Here is a 17,551-nt window from a genome sequence, read left to right on the forward strand (position 1 = left end):
TTTTTAAAAAAATCACTTGCACTTAAGGCAAAAACTTCGCACATAGACATCCGGCAGAGAACCCCTCTTTCATTTAAATACAAACCCTAACACATTTTGGCATCATCAGATAAATTTGATTTAAAGCCTGACAAAATTCTAAAAGCAAGGAAACTGAAAAAAGCTGGAAGTCAGAATAAAGATAAATGAAGACACTCATTACAAGACTTATGAAGTTGCAGCTGGTTTAGCTTTCCTGCGCGCCCAGGAGACGGAGAAGGAAAACTACGACTCCCAGAGTGCTTAGAGAGAACACGCGCGTCGTGGCCTCAAAACTTGCTCCCTTAGTCCCGCCTCCTCACTTCAGTGATTGGATTTTCCACTTCCGCGCCTCTGGAATTCTCTTCACCCATTGGTGGAGACTCCTGCGGGGTCAAATACAGAATTTACGCACCCTTGGCTTCTTTGGAGCCTAGCGGCTCTCCCCGCGTCCAAGATGGCGGCAGAAGCAGCTGGTGGGAAATACAGAAGCACAGTCAGCAAAAGCAAAGACCCCTCGGGGCTGCTCATCTCTGTGATCAGGTGAGGGAGGCAGGAGGCAGGGTCTGGGGACTGGGGGCAGCGGCTCGACCTCCGCTTTGGAAGGGAGAAGGGTTAGCTGGGTCCCACCCTGCTCTCCCTTCCCTTTCCTCCTTGCCTCCCGCAGCCCCTCCCCAGGGCTCTAACCCCTCCCCAGGGCCCCAGCAATTTCCCCCCCACCTTTTTTTTCTGGGGTTAGCTATAGAGAGAGGAGCCCCGCCTCAGTCTTTTCTTTAGGGGCAGCACCTTCTATTACAGTCCCGGGACCCCAAAGCACGCTATTTGGGTTTGGTAGAGAAAACCAGGTGTAAAGGTGTGTTTATTGATTCCTAAAATGCTTGTTTATTGTTTGCCTGTAGCAGCACTCACTGAGAAAGGCGTCTTGTTTCCTGGACTTTGGGGTGTAAGGCCTTGGAGTCCGGAGATTCCTGTCACGAGTTGCAGATTTGTGTTTTCACACTCTGGATACTTTCAACCACCTGTGCGTGGCCACAGCCACAAATACAAGAATCTGCAGTGAGCTGGTAGGAGGACTGGGTTTGAAGGCACACATCGGTTTTCAATTTTTTGCTCTGCCTCCGCATTCTGGTCCATTCCTTAAAAAACAGAACCAAACCAATTTCAAATTATCCTCCATGCACTGCCCCTCTGCACCTCCCAGAAGATTAGGGTGGGGGTGGAGTGGGAGCGGTGGATCTTTTAGGAGCTTTTTTTAAAAAAAGCGAAATATATTGAGGATGGGGGAACCCTTTCAAGAATCTTGGATATGATGCAGGTACTGACTAAAACCAATCTAAATAAAATTTATTATGGCACGTTTTTTACGTTGTTGGCATTTGAATTTCAACTCGTTTATTTTTCATAAACAAACACTCTTTATTTTTCCCCACCTATGCTAAACTTTTGTTTGAGTTCTTGCAAGTCTCCTGGAATGTGTTGATCATCTTTTCAAAACCCAGGGCCCAGCATTATCTGGTAGGTACTAAGCACTTCAATGAATGCATGTATCAAACCATTAGAACAACTTACCACTCACTGACAAAGACGCATCTTATGGGTCTTATTTAGGAGGCTTTAAGATTATGGCCTATTAAATCATTACTTTAATTTTCTTTTGGGCTTAAGAGAAAAACATCTCTGTGTGGAAATGCTTAATATACTTGGTAGGCCATACAGAGGAAGTGCTGTTGTATTGTGAATCTATAGGCCCACATTCTCGCTGTGACAATACGCAGGTAGTGTAGATGTATCTCATGATACTAAAATTCCAATAAGAATGTTTGTTGTTTCCCATCTGAATTTCCTGTGGAATTAGAATACCAGGACATTATTTGGATCCTTTTTTGAACTTGTTTGTTTTTTCTACCTTATAGTCAACATTTATTTAAACAATAGGTATTTAGTGCCAGTTGACAGTATGGCATCTGGCACGTATTACATATTTAATAATATTTGTTGACTTAATGAGTAAATGCCCTGAGTTTTGCAAAGATGAAGCAGGCACAGTGTTACCCTTGAGGAGAGTATAGTTTACCTGGGGGATAAAACATGTCAGTAAAAATGATGACATAAGACTACGAGAGAGACATGAAATGTTATGGAAATCCAGGAGGAGTGGCTGTTTCTAATGAAAGTGAAATGTGTCATCTCATCTGTGTACTTTTGATTCTCCAGGCTGTTCCCATTTCTTTTATGCTATTTGTATTTTCCTCAGGGCCAGTTGAATTTACTCTAAATGTCATATTTTTGAAAACAGCATGAAAGCCAACCTAAAGCTTTTTTTACTAATGCTAATTCAGAACATACATTGCCTTTGCTTGACCATTCCTTAATATTCTCCAGGAGGAACCCCCTACTGCTTGATGGCTAAGATTTTGTGGTTATCCATCCATCTCTTATGCCAGTTTATTAATATATGACCTTCATTTTATCACTGTGATTTAGGCCTAGGTATTTTTTACTTTGATCTCTGTTGTGCATTATATTGCTTTTCTTTTCTTTTCTTTTCTTTTTTTTTGAGACAGAGTCTTGCTCTGTCCCCAGGCTGGAGTGCAGTGGCGCGATCTCGGCTCACTGCAACCTCCGCCTCCCAGGTTCAAGCGATTCTTCTGCTTCAGCTTCCCGCATAGCTGGGATTATAGGCGTGCGCCACCACACCCACCTAATTTTTGTATTTTTGGTAGATACAGGGTTTCACCATATTGGCCAGGATGGTCTCGATCGCTTGACCTTGTTGTCTGCCTGCCTTGGCCTCCCAAAATGCTGGGATTACAGGCATGAACCACCGTGCCCAGCCCTCATTTTTCTACTTTATCCTTGACCACCTCAGATCACTGCATAACACTTTTGTGATATAGTTTTTACAAGCATGGTGTAAGGGAATGTCTAGACCTAGTATCCTGGGCAAGTTTATTAAGGCTTGGGCTGCATTGTTATATATGACCTTAAGACCGAATGGTGTTGGTGTTTGTATTTCAACATTTCTTTGAGTCACAGGGAGATTTTGGTGTTGGAGTGAGGATGTTGGTAGCTATAACTTCCTGTTATTTCCTTCCTAATATGCTTTTGAACATACCCAGTGGTTTAAATTTTATAAACAGTGGTAGTGAATGAGAGGACAATGGAAGTATTACTTTGGTGTTTGGGATGGGGAATGGGGGGAGAGTCCTGCGGGTAAGAGAACCAGGAATGTATGTTTCTTGTTAGTAAATTGTGCTGTCACTTGGAAGTTGCTTCTTGTATTTCTGTTCAATTTATGTCCTTTGTGTTTCCCTTCTTGCAACATTGTATTCATTATTCCTTTTTTTTTTTTTTTGAGACGTAGTCTTGGAGTCTCTCTCTGTCGCCCAGGCTGGAGTGCAGTGGCGCAATCTTGGCTCACTGCAAGCTCCGCCTTCCGGGTTCACGCCATTCTCCTGCCTCAACCTCCCGAGTAGCTGGGACTACAGGCATGCGCCAGCATACCCGACTAATGTTTTGTATTTTTAGTAGAGGCAGGGTTTCACCATGTTAGCCGGGATGGTTTTGATCTCCTGACCTCGTGATCCGCCCGCCTTGGCTTCCCAAAGTGCTGGGATTACAGGCGTGAGCCACCGCGCCTGGTCTGCATTCATTTTTCTTAATTCCTCATATAAAACTTTGATTATCTCCTCCTATCTTTAACGTTGTTTTCAAATTCTCTCCCAAAGACTATAGTTTTCCTGGTTGCTTTGGCAACAAGCCACAAAAAGGAAAACCCTTGTTAGGCTCGTGTTTATAAGGTCTGAGCATTCCTAACATGTACCGGGTACCTGCTAGCTCCTTTCATGTTTCCATGGACTTATTTTGTCACAAAATAAATTACTGACAGTTAGAGAGTCTACTGTCTTTTGAAAATTTTGATCAGTTTAGCTTTTTAAAAAATATCTTTTTGTATCACTGAGTAGTAGTTTTTCTTTTTTGAATAGTGAGTATTAAAAATGCTCCTTTAATTCTCTTGCTCACATGTGTAAAAATGTAATTTCTGTACTACATTATGTATCATAAAATTTTGTATTTTTTCAATGCTTTTCCTAACAGTTGGGGTAGCATTTATTGTTAGTCATTTTTAATATTGTATTCAAAAAACTACAGGTGGATAAGGGTTTGACTTAAGGACAGAGTAGGTGTAGACATGGGGAATATCCAAATCTCATCGCTATTTCCAGCCCTTGTACTAAGTAGTTAAATAATGACTCTATTTTGCTAGTATAAAGTATTTAAACTTTAAAGCATTTAAAAGCCAAAAATAAAGATGAAGTATAGTGTAATTGTAATGCAAGTATTATATGATTTTTTAAGTGCTTTGAGACTCAAATAAAAATGCTTAATCATTTAAAAATTATCGAATAAAAATATTTCAGGGCAGTCAGATGTTTCAAAGGGTGGACTTCCAGGGCTTTACAGAAGAGGCCCTTAGGCCTGTGAGGTGGGGCTTAGGTGAGGGGACAGATAGTGGTTGGGATTCAGTTTGTCGGAGGCTACTGCCAACTGCAGCTTTTGGTTTTAAGTCTTGCCACTGGCCCTTTAAAATGGAACTAACTGGGGGGACAGAATCCTGATTACGTGCTGATGTGTGATGTATGATTTGGACAGTTTTACACACACACAGACACACACCTACTTTTCTGTTGACCTGCTGATGTACAATTTGGATGGTTTACACACACGCACGCACACACACACACGTGCACACACACAATTTTTCTACTTTTCTGTTGATTTCCTTTGCCAACCTTTTGTTTGGTGGGAAGTCAGAGGAGGCAGCCTCTCTAGATGGGAAATAAGAAAGATGGCATTTTGGAGATATTTTATTTCTGTGAGTTCTTGCCAGATTTTTAATTGGGAAATGTGTCTGCCACTTACTGTTAGGTGATTTGCTTTCCAATTAAATGTTGTGTCGCTTTATAACTTGGCCTGTAATAACCAGTTTAATTGGGAAGACAAACTTTGGTTGTGACTTCAGGAGACCTTATTGAAACCTTGGAGCAGAGCTTTTGAAGACACACTCTGGTTGCAGATGTCAAGGAGGTTTGAAGGCAGTGGAAGGCTCACATTTTCATCAACTTTTATGTCTTCACAGAAGTTGAAATTTCAAAAACTTAGAAAATCCTTTATTGTAGACACCTGTTAAATTCCCTTCCTCCTTGGAGAGTATTTTGGTCAGCCCTGTGTTTAATTCAAAGTAAACTTTGTTGAAGGGGTCCAGGCTTTGACCAGGGCTTTGAACAAACAGCTTTGAGGTTCGTGACACAGTTTGTGGCAGGAAAGGAAAGTAGTCACTCTGTTCTGAGCCGAGTCTTGGAAGTTGGGTGAGGTGTTAATGTTCTTTCCATCACCATCTCTTCTTTTCATTTGAGCCCATCACATAATGGTGTTTGGTTTCTAGCTCTCTTTGTACCCTGGGACATCTTGGCCCTACCGATGCTGTGTTGTTTGAAAATTACTACTAGAATACCCAGAAACAGTGCTTTCAGGAAGTCCTGGGATGTCTGGCAGCATATGTGAACGTAAGGGGCAACACAATTACCATACTCTGGCTCAGAATTAGTGTCGTGGACCCATGTCTTAGTGTACCTCGTGTAACTGTTAACACTGGGATTTCCTGAAGGCTTTGAGGCCTGTAGTATTGATGGTAGTGGTATGGTCAGGTTTTTTCAAGCCATTATTTGTACATAGATGTGGTCACAGCCTGTGGTGAGAATTGCTGTGGTTGTGTGTTGTAGTTGAAACTTGCTGTATTACCTGTGTAACCTTGGAACAGTTACTTAAAACCACCGCGTCTTAGTTTCCTCATTTGGAAAGTGGGCTAATACAATCTGTGTTTTTTTGGAACATCACATGAGATGAGAGTATATAAAAGTGCCTAGCACAGTTTGGCACACGGTAGGCACTCATATGTTCATTTCCTCCTTTCTAGGATCTGTAGCCTCTTTTGTTAAGAAGATTCTTTTGATATTAATAAATTTGCCGGATAGCAACCAGGCTATAATGTTAATTTTCCACCAGAAATAACCTTGACGCGTTGACTGGAGTGATTCCATTTGTCAGGATGTTGTCTTTGTAACCAGGAAATCTTGTACAGCTGAATTAAGATAGTAATTATTTGGTAATTTGAGAGTCAGCTGAAGAAGCTAGATTTAAATGCATGTATGGTTATGTGTGTATGTAAAACATGTAAAATATAAACACACATAAAATATAAAACATTTATTAGATTAAAAGACTGAAAAGACTATAAACAAGCAAATCAAGGGCCCAATACTCTGTTGAGATAATCCTTGTTGTCCTTTATAAAAAGGACAACAATATTGTGTATTGTACAGATTTTTAAAGACGAGTCATAGGAACATTGTCCAGCAATCTCATTTCCCAAAATATTACCTGTTTTTCAGGTTTTCGTATGGATCTTGTCCATGTATATACATTTTTTAAAATATTGCTATACAGTCTTCATAGTTATATACGTTTTTTAAGTGGAGGAATTAAACATATACAGAACAGTAGGGAAGAAAAAATCACCCATAGTTTAATTTCTTTTCTTTTTTTTTTTTTGAGGCAGAGTCTTGCTTTGTCACCTAGGCTGGAGTGCAGTGGCGCCATCTCAGCTCTCTGCAGCCTCCGCCTCCTGGGTTCAAGCGATTCTCCTGCCTCAGCCTCCTGAGTAGCTGGGATTACAGGCACCATGCCCAGCTAATTGAATGTATTTTTAGTAGAGACAGGGTTTCACCATGTTGGCCAGGCTGGTCTCAAACTCCTGACCTCAGGTGATTGGCCTGCCTCGGCCTCCCAAAGTGTTGGGATTACAGACGTGAGCCACCGTCCCCGGCCCACTTGTATTTTCTTCACCAGCATTATCCACTATTAATACTTTTGCTTCCAGTTTAAGAAAAAAAAAATCACTCTATTGTTTTAAAAATAGTACTCTCATGATAAATAATTCAAACAATGAAAATGCAGAAAACCGTGAAGATGAAAGTAAGAAAAATTATTTCAGATTTTATCCTCTATAAGTTATTATCGTTGATATTAGATGAACCTAATTCCAGACCCCTCCCTTTTCTATGTGAATGTATGTGTGTATATGAAACGTTGATGGCCAGAAATAATTTTTTATTAAATATGGGATCTTTATATACTAATTTTATTTGTCCTCCTTTTTGAGGTATACATGTATATGCTAGAGTGCACAAATCTTAAGTATATGGCTTGATGAATTTTTACCTGTGTAACCACTGTCCAGCTGAAAATACAGAACACTTCCAGCATCCCAGCTGGAGATACAGAACACTTCCAGCATCCTAGAATGATCCTTCTCTACCAGTTTTTTCCAGTACTTTTTTTTTGTGTGTGTAAGGATATCCATTTCCAACACCACTTGTTAAAAAGACTATCCTTTCTGTATTTGCTTTCTTTTGCAACTTTGTCAAAAACCAATTTACTTTATATGTGTGGGTTTATTTCTTGACTTTCCAGTCTGTTCCATTCATGTTTATATTGATAACAATACTGCACTGTCTTGATTACTGCTTTTTAAAGTTATGAAGACATAGTGTAAGCCCTTTAACTGTTTTTTTTTTTTTGTTTTTTTTTGAGACAGAGTCTTGCTCTGTCGCCCAGGCTGGAGTGCAATGGCACGATCTTGGCTCACTGCAACCTCTGACTCCTGGGTTCAAACAATTCTCCTGCTTTAGCCTCCTGAGTAGCTGGGATTATAGGCGTGCGCCACCACACCCGGCTAATTTTTGTATTTTTGGTAGAGACAGGATTTCACCATGTTGGTCAGGCTGGTCTTGAACTCCTGACCTCAAGTGACCCACTTGCCTCGGCCTCCCAAAGTGCAGGGATTACAGGTGTGAGGCACCGCGCCTGGCCCCTTTAACTTTATTCTACTTTTTCAAAGTAGTTTTGGGTCTTCTAGGTTGTTTGCATTTTCTTACAAATTTTAGAATAAGCTAGTCAGTTTCTGCAATAAAACCTGCTGGGATTTTGATTGGGATTAATATATGGAATTGACATCTTAATATTGAGTCTTCTGATCCATGGATGGATGGTATATGTCTCCATTTAATTCTCCTTCAATTGATCTCAGCAATTGTGTGTGTGTGTGTGTATAGATTTTAGTGTCTAGGTTTATATGTCTTTGGTCAGATTTCTATTTTAGGCCACTTCAAGTTGTGCTACAGTTCATGGAATGTTGATGTTCATTAAAAAATGCATTCTTTTTCTCTTGGTGTTTTGTTTTATATAGTTTGTGTTGCTATGCTGGTTCACTAGTCTTTTCTGCTATTCCTAATCTCTTGTTAATCCTATCTAATATTATTTTTATCTTAGATTATACTTTTCAATCTAAGATACAGAAGCTTATCTTCTTTATCTGGAAGTTTGCTTTGAGTCTTTTTCATGTCTCTGCTTACATGTTTTAACTTTTCCTGTAGCTTTGTGAACAAATGGAATATAGGTATTATAACAGTTTTAATGTCCTTGTGTACTAATTTTATCATCTGTGTCATTTCTGGGTTTCCATTGATTAATTTTTTTCCCTCTTCCTTTACATGCCTTGTAGTTTTTTTTTTTTTTTTCTTTTTGAGACAGAGTCTAGCTCTCTTGCCCAGGCTGGAGCGCAGTAGTGTGATCTCTGCTCACTGCAACCTCTGCCTCCCAGGCTCAGGTGATCCTCCCCACTTAGCCTCCCAAGTAGCTGAGACTATAGTTGTGTGCCACTGCGCCCGGCTAATTTTCATATATATTTTTAGGTTTTGCTATGTTGCTCAGGCTGGTCTTGAATTCCTGGCCTCAAGCAATCCGCAGGCCTCAGCCTGTGAGCCACCACACCCGGGCACCTTGTAGTTTTTGAGTTGATGCTAGACATTGTCAGTTTTAACTTGATGGTGGTTGGTTTTGGATATTTTTGTATTCCACTATTCTTGAGCTTTGTTCTGAGATGTGGTTAAGTTACTTGGAAGCAATTTGGTCTTCTCAGGCCTTGTTTTATGTTTTGCTAGTTAGGAGCAGAGCAACATTTAGTCTAGGGCTAAGTTTGTCTCACTACTGTGACAAAATTCTTTTGAGTATTCCACTCAGTACCCTAAGAATTATGAAATTTTTTCACTCTGGCCTGGGGGATAGGCACTATTTCCAGCCCTGTGTGAGTTCAGATCATTATTTCCTCTAATCCTTTCAGGTTGTTATTTTCCTGGCCTTGGGTAGTTACCTGTCACACGTGTGCTGATCAATACCCAGCTGATGACCCTCTACAGATCTGCAGACTTCCGTGTGCTGCAGCTCTTTCCCATCTCCATTACTGCCCTGCAGATTCTAACCACCTTAATATGCAGTGTTTTGAAACCGGTTTTGTTTATTTGTTTGTTCATTACTTTGTTAGTCCCTGTTGTTTCTTCTGGGCCTAAAGTAGAAGTCCATCAGTACTTCTTATTTTAAAAAAATATCTCTAAAAGTACTATTTTGGATTGCATCTTCTCAGAGAGGAAGAATAAGATATTCAAATGTGCTGTTTAAAGCGATGGCAGCTGGGTGCAGTGATATGTGCCTGTAGTCCCAACTACAGGCTGAGGTGGGAGGATTGCTTGAGCTCAGGAGTTCAAGTCCCATTGGGGCAGCATAGTAAGCCATGAAATAAATTATGACCTTGGTCCTTATAGTGGCCAGTTTTTTTTTTTATGTGCTAGGGGTTTAGCTTTGAAAAACATAGGTGTGTACAGTTTAACAGGAAGTAATAAGGGAAAATTCTTGTATTATATTTGACACTGTTGGTAAGAAAATAAAATATTTCAAGATTCTTAGGAGACCCTTTTCTGACTTTTATTTATTCTTTTAAAAGTACAAAGTCTTTGTCAAAATAAAATAGAATATAATTAAAGTGTTTTTCCATTTAAAACCTATTCATTGTGCTGAATATTATGGGAGAATTATACTAAAAAATATCACTTGAGAGCTTGTTAGAAATGCAGAATCTCAGGTCCTACCTGACCTACCTGAGCTGAATCTGCATTTAAACAAGATTCCCAGGTGATTTGAAAGCACAATGAAGTTTAGGTAGCCCTTAGAACAAGAAACCCCAGGCTTGAAATGTTCTCAACATATAGAAATGATAAATGTTAGTGACGATGAATATCCTGAATACCCTGATGGTTTGGCTGTGTCCTCACCCAAATCTCATCTTGAATTGTAGCTCCCATAATTCCCATGTGTCATGGGAGGGACCTGGTGGGAGGTAATTTAATCATGGGGGCAGGTCTTTCCTGTGCTGTTCTCATGATAGTGAATAAGTCTCATGAGATCTGATGGTTTTATAAATGAGAGTTCCCCTGCACAAGCTCTCTCTTGCCTGCTGCCATGTAAATGTGACTTTGCTCCTCATTCGCCTTCTGCCATGATTGTGAGGGCTCCTCAGCCATGCTGAACTGTAAGTCAGTTAAACCTCTTCCCTTTATAAATTACCTAGTCTCAGGTATGTCTTTATTGGCATCTTGAGAACAGACTAATACACCTGACTTGATCATTACACAGTCTGTGAATATTACAAAATCACATGTCTGCCATAAATATGTACAAATATTTTGCATTAATTAAAAGAGATACAAGAAGCCAATTGCAATTGTTAAAATTTTTTTTTCTGAGATAAACATTATATAGATATGTTTTTTAAAAAAGCTTTCTTTTTTTTTTTTTTTTTGAGACAGGGTCTCACTCTGTCACCCAAGCTGGAGTGCAGTGGTGTGATCTCAGCTCACTTCATCCTCTGCCTCCCAAGCTCAAGCAATTCTTGTGCCTCAGCCTCCTGAGTAGCGAGGACTACAGGTGTGTGCCACCATGCCCAGCTAGTTTTTGTATTTTTTGTAGACAGGGAGTTTCACCATGTTGGCCAGGCTGGTCTCAAACTCCTGGCCTCAAGCAATCTGCCTGCCTTGGCCTCCCAAAGTGCCGGGATTACATGAGCCACCGTGCCTGGCCTATTTGACAGATCTTTTAATTTTTGTACATGGTTGAAAATTCCATAAAAATTTATATGTGTGTGTGTGTTTACATATGTATATGTTGGGGGGAGGGAAGATGGTGGGAAACAAGGTTGATTGATTGATGTTTTAATAGATTAGTATATTACAGAAGTGCTATATATTCTTTATGTCCTCTTCCCTCTCCCCTAGACACTTTAACAATAACATATTAAAGTGTCCCTGATTTCTGCATTTAAGAAATCTGCTTCAATTTGTATAACCCAGAATTTCCAAAATTTGACCACATAACACCTCTTAATTTTTTGTAAAACATTGTTTCTGAGGAACTCACCAGAAAAGAAGATCACTGTGGACAATGCTTGGAGAAGGATGTGGGGCTGCAATAGAAGTAGAAAAAGAGGTAGAGTTGGGTGAAGTAAGAGTAGGGGGTAGATTTTAAGTTGACTTTGTCAACCTTGGGCTCAGTTTTATGCCTTAGTGGGGTGATTTTACTTAATATTAGATAATGACCTGTGTTGCCTAAGAGATTTATAGCTTTTGGTCCCCAGAAGTGTTCTATAACTGAGTTAATTGATCTCTTGAAAAACTGTATGTGTTGGGTGTAGTAATTGGCCCTAAGTGCTGTCTGAAGCAAGACACCAATGAATTTTCAATTGACTTTAAAGCAAAAATTGTTTACTGTCACTTGATACTAAATACATCTCTTTGTATTGTTAGGGGATGTTGTTTTTATGCATCAGAAAACTTTTTCAGAGGGACTTGTCATTGTGAATTGCTATCAATTGGGATGGGATTATCTTGTAGTTTGTGTGCTCTAATAAGACATAATTAAGAAATAAGCAATCACAATGTATAATTGAATATAATAAAATGCGATTTAAAAGTGTAATGTAGATTTGGTTATGCTTTGAGGGAAGCCGTATCTTATGTGATTATATAGTGATACACATCTTGGACATTTCTTTAATGTGTAATTTTTTACACATTAAACTCATAATTCTGAGTAACTCAGAATTATGATGAGGGTCTCTTCATAATTCACTGGAAGCATTTATAGACTATTTGTCATATACAAAATGTTCTGCTTAGAATAATAGGCTTGGAAAACTTATTTCTTAACTTGTTTCTTTAGTGCTTATATTCTTAACTATCTTTTCCTCTTCAGTTTGTACTTTCACTCTATTTATACTTAGGACAGGCTTTTGTTTCCCTGATGACATAATAGGTATATGGTACTGTCAGCCATTTCTCAGATTGGCCCTTTAGTATTTTAAAGGCAAAGAGAGACTGACTGTCACACTGTGAAATTAGGGCTGAATAGATATAATAACTTAATCTAATGTCTTCTGGTTAAAAGCAGTTTGGGAAAGAAAACAGGATTTATGTTGTAAAGAATCACATCAGCTCTAGACTCTTTTTTTCTTGCATTGGGATCAGTAGCAACAGGAATATTATGTTCTGGAAAGATCAGTAAGCTAATAATTACCTTTTTTTCCATCTCGGAGTGAGGTTCTGAAACTAGTGAACTCTTCAGCATTTGTTGAGAGTTTATGCTTAGTTTTTGCCTTATGATAATGTGTTTGAATATTTTGTAACTAAATCAGGATAACTCCTTCTCTATCTAGTACTCTTTCCATTATGTAGTTTAAGAAATTTCATTGGGGCCAAGATCGCGCCACTGCACTCCAGCCTGAGTGACAGAGCTAGACTCTGTCTAAAAAAAAAAAAATTTCACTGGAATTGTCCCAACAAGAGAGAAGGTAGCACTGATTGGGTGGTTCAGGTGCTTGATGAGTAGAAAAGGCAGGGATTCGGTGACATAGTTTATCCACTTAGGGGCCCATTTTGAGTACTTTTAAGAGGGGTCACTGAGATTTGATTCTTATTGTAGATTGTGCTCTGTAGAGCTGTTGCTTCCTGATAAGTGATTTTTGGATATGTGAAGCTCTACTTGTAATTAGTTTTTCTGAGTTGCTTGAAGGGATTTCCATTCATTGTTTTGTTCATCTTTATTATTCCTGGAGAAGTCACTGGATGCCAACAAGGAATGTCTTTAGTAGACAATTAAGCCGATTAACTGTTTTCAGAAAGCATGACTTAATGCTAACTATTCTGCAGGTGTCGCCAAAATTCAGGTGTATTACATTAAATATTTCTTATAGCCAGCTAATTAGTTTAGTTATCTGGGGCTGTATTAGGCAGCTGATTCTTGTGGATTTGTCAAGAATCTGTGTTGCTTCTGACTAAGGAGAGTGACTGATAACATTTATCTTGAAAAGTTAACCAACCAAAATGACACTGCCTGTGTTTTAAAGTTTGGTATATTAGTCTGCTTGGGCTGCCATAACAAAACACCAAAGACTAGGTGGCTAAAGCAATAGCAATGTATTTTCTCACAGTTCTGGAGGCTGCAAGTTCAAGATCAACCCACCAGGGCTGGTTTCTAGAGAAGCCTCTCACTCTGCTTGTAAATGGCTCCCTTGCTCTGCTGTCACATGGCCTTTGCTGTGTAAATGTGTGGAGAGGGCTTCTCCTTCCTTTTCCTTTCTTCTAAGCACATCAGTCCGTTTGGATTAAGGCCCACCCTTAAAACCTCACTTAACCTTTATTACCTTCTTTGTAGGCTGTGTATCCAAATACAGTAACAGTGAGAGTCAGAGATTCAACATTTGAATTTGGGAGGGACACAGTTCAATTTGTAACAGGTGGTACCCTGGGCACTCTTATTATTTTGATAAAATATCCTAAACTGCCTCTAGAGTGACAATCTCTCATCACCTACAGATAGTCTTGAGGCTCGGGCAAGAGCCCTGGTCAAGCTGTTAATTTTTCACAATTGTTTGTCAATCTTACTGCATGCTTTTCTGGCTTATATTAAAATTAATAAAACATAATTTGATCTATTTAGTCCTGTAAGTTCCTGAAATTCTAGACTTAAATTAAATTGTTGGAAAACTTTGTACCTGGGCTGTATTCAGATCTTTCAAAATCTCTAGGCCTGAATTGAGTTTTAATGTTATGTTCTTGAAGGAACTTACAAGAAATGGCCATGTAAGATTTGTGACTTTGTCTGTTTTCAGAAGATTGTTAAGGACATCTTTTACTATATTAGGTCTTCCATGTTTTTTAAGTGAAAGATTTCTTTTAGAATTTAGGACTAGTTCAAAATTTGCTTCCTTAAAGGAACTGGAGTCCATATTTTTTGAGAATGAGAATTATATCATGTGATGTGTCTCCTTTTGCCTGGGCTGCTAGGAAGCTCAGATTTAGTTTGGGGGCTCACTTCATATTAACTTTGCTTGCCCATATGATCTGCATAGTTGTCTTTTACATTTATTTGGTGGTGTTTAGCCCTGCATCTCTTTAGTCCCACTTTCTCATTTGTATTTTACTTTTTATTGTTTATATTCTTGCACAAGCCATCTCACATCTTTTTTGGGAAGAGGTGGGATATAATTAAAATGAAACTTGAATGTAGATATTGTTACTCAGTTTCACCATTAAATACTGGTTGAAAGGTTATCAGGCTTTGGCTGGGTGCTCTTCCCCGAGTAGTTTCATAGAACACTCAGAGTAAAAGCTCACAAAGTTGGGCCTGGTCTGGCTCCCAGTTTTCTCCTTGATTCATTTCCTGTCACTGTCACTCTTTCTCAAGTCTCTAAAGCCACATTGACCTCCTTGCCATTCCATGTTCCTTGAGCAGGCTAAACACACCCTGTTTCAGGGTCTGTTCTCTCTGGAATCAGCTTCCCAGATAGTGCCCTTTGTCTCTCACTTTCTAGTAAGCTGTATTCAAATGCCATCTTTATCCGAGAGGCCCTCCCTGGCCTCCTTATATGAAGTAGCCTCCTTCCTCCTTGCCTGTCTTGGCTTTTGCGTAGCTGTTACCTCCCAGCTCCCCTCACTAGAACATAAGCTTCATGAGGGAGGGATTGGTTTTGTTCATTGCTGTATGTATCTCTAGGCCCTTAGAACTGTGCCTGGTAAGTAATAGATACTTAGTGAATATTTGTTGAATGAATAAGTGAATTAAATAGGGTCATGAGCAACTATTTGTTCTTTTCTACAGATTTTTGAGCATGCATTTCATGTGAGACAATTTAGTTGCAATTGTTTCTTAAGGCTGGGAACTGTCCTCCATGACCTCTCTAGATCCTGCATCGCACTGCTGCTCATTACTTAGCTTTTACTAAGCACTTAATGTACCAGGCACTGTAAGAATATAGAGAAAAGGTCTGATCTCAGTTCAGAAATAAATATCCTCAGGAACTTTAGAAAGGGATAGGCTTTAGGGGATTTGGGCTAACAGTGTTGTGATTCATAGATTATTTATTTTGTTCCCAATAATATATCAGACAACACTTCCGTCACACTTTATATTTTCAAAGCACATTCACACATTTCTCCAGTCCTAACAATATCCTGGCAAGGCAGGTATTCTTATTGTCTTACCTGTTTTACAAAGAAAAAAACAGACCCAGAAAAGTTAAGTCACTTACCGAAGGTCAAGCAACTTGAAAGTTGCAGAGCTCCGTTTGAATCTGGGTGTTTTAAAATTCCAGAGCCTGTGTTCCTTTAATGTGTATGTGGATGGCTCTTGTTTGATATAGTTGATGAGGTAGTAAGAGACTTTCTTGGTGTATTCCTAATGGTAGTATTCTAGATTTGGGTTTTTCTTTTTGCATCCTTTTATTCCACTTGAGTGATGAATCATTTTTGGTGACTGACCTTATTTTCACAGGTGTGCTTTTTCCTTTATTTGATCTTTCTTTTGTCTTTAAGAACAATACTGACTTTTATGTATTTTCTCCTGTCCGGACTCCATTAGTCTATTAAGACCAAAGTGAAAGCAAAATTGCTCCACAGAAGGAACCAGTGATGGTGACTGATTATTTTCCTTTCAAAACATTTGATCGTCTACACTGAAATACAGAGGCTAGTATGAAAATGGGAAACAGACAAATTCAGTTTTAGATCTCCAGTTATTTACCCTGGGTTTTAATGCTTGTTTATGGGACTCACTTGGAGCTCGTGGTTGTGAATCCACTAGAACTTAATAACATATTTGTTCCTACTAGATGTTGTTAACAGTAGCTTTACATGTGTACCGTGGTCCTTTTAGCCCTTTAGGTAAATAAATTCCTTCCTGGGGATTAATTAGTCATGGTTAAGATGTAATTCATCATGCAAAATATCAGAGCTGTCTAATGAAAAATTCTTAATGATCTAGAAATGTCTTTGTGTCCAGCTTAACTGGAATCTAGTTTATTCTTTTATGTTCCTCCATGAACTTGACAACAATTTATAAGTCATAATCGTTTTGAGAATAGGAATGGAAAAAAAAATCTAGAGTGATTCAATAACTTGAATACATCTTGGGTTGGCAACTTTATGCCATTTGTCCTTTGATCATGTCTTTTATTTAGCTCATGCTTTTAAATCTTGCCCAGATTCAAGACTGTTATTACTAAAAAAGCTGCTTGGTGCTCTCTTTCCATCCCTAACTGTCTGCTGTTCTCTTTACATATGAACTGTGGCTTGATGAGAGTATGCATCCTGCAGCTCAGGAGTTGAAGGCAGGAAAGATAGGATTTTGTAACATGTATAGTAGAAAGAGCATGGATTTTGGAGTGAAATATACTTAGCTTTAATTTCAACTCTGATATTAACTATGTGCATGTGTATATTTTACTTTACCTCTGTGAGCCTCTGATTCCTTATCTGTAAAAAGGCTGGTGATAATATTTTATTATACTAGACTGCTTTGAGGATTGTCTTAGATTAGGTATGCAAAATAACCACTATATTGCCTGGTGTATTATAGATGCTCAGTAGTTTGTATCCTGTGTCTCACTTTCACCTTCCTTTCCAAACATGTAGAACACAGGGATGCATGTAAATTTCTGCATTTAGTTTTAAAATTTCACAAGTGGAGGATGAGTGAGAGTTGACTTGTCAGCACTTACTGTCAAAGGGATCTTGGATAATTTTTGGACTATATTTTTAAAAATGGAATGTAGTTTTAGGCTATATTATTAGAAAGATAGTGTTCATGTTGTGGGATATAAAACCTCTTTCCGTTTGGAATTATGTTGTATTCACTTCTCAGCACATCTGAGAGGCAGGTTAGTGAAGCCATTAAGAGCCATATGGCCCAGGTTTGAGGTCAGACTCTGCTCCTTAAAGACTGTGCCTTGAATAAAAAACTCCATCTCTTTATCTCTACAAAGAGGGATAAGTATGGTACTGATATGGTTTGGCTGTGTCCCCATCCACATCTCATCTTGAATTTTAACTCCCACAATTCCCACGTGTCATGGGAGCAACTCAGTAGGAGGTGATTGAATTATGGGAGTGGGTCTCTCCTGCGCTGCACTGTTCTCGTGATAGTGAATGAGTTTCATCAGATCTGATGGTTTTAGACAGGGTAGTCCCTGCACAAGCTCTATTCTCTTGTCTGCTGCCACGTGAGATGTGCCTTTCACCTTCTGCCATGA

General features: G+C 39.1%; 1 protein-coding gene across 2 annotated transcripts in view; it reads left to right on the forward strand.

Moving 5' to 3' along the window:
* The first annotated feature begins 411 nt into the window (after nt 1–411).
* The window catches only part of EXOC4 (exocyst complex component 4), an 804,494-nt gene continuing 787,354 nt past the window's right edge, over nt 412–17,551 (forward strand). The window contains exon 1 of one of the 2 annotated variants that reach the window (XM_003813456.3): nt 412–561. In XM_003813456.3, the coding sequence (XP_003813504.2) occupies nt 476–561 (86 nt within the window). In that variant the 5' untranslated portion in view covers nt 412–475. The remainder of the gene's footprint in view (nt 562–17,551) is intronic. The other variant, XM_063606101.1, reaches the window with a different exon arrangement.

Source organism: Pan paniscus, chromosome 6, assembly GCF_029289425.2.
Source record: "Pan paniscus chromosome 6, NHGRI_mPanPan1-v2.0_pri, whole genome shotgun sequence".
NCBI classification, from domain to species: Eukaryota; Metazoa; Chordata; class Mammalia; order Primates; family Hominidae; genus Pan; species Pan paniscus.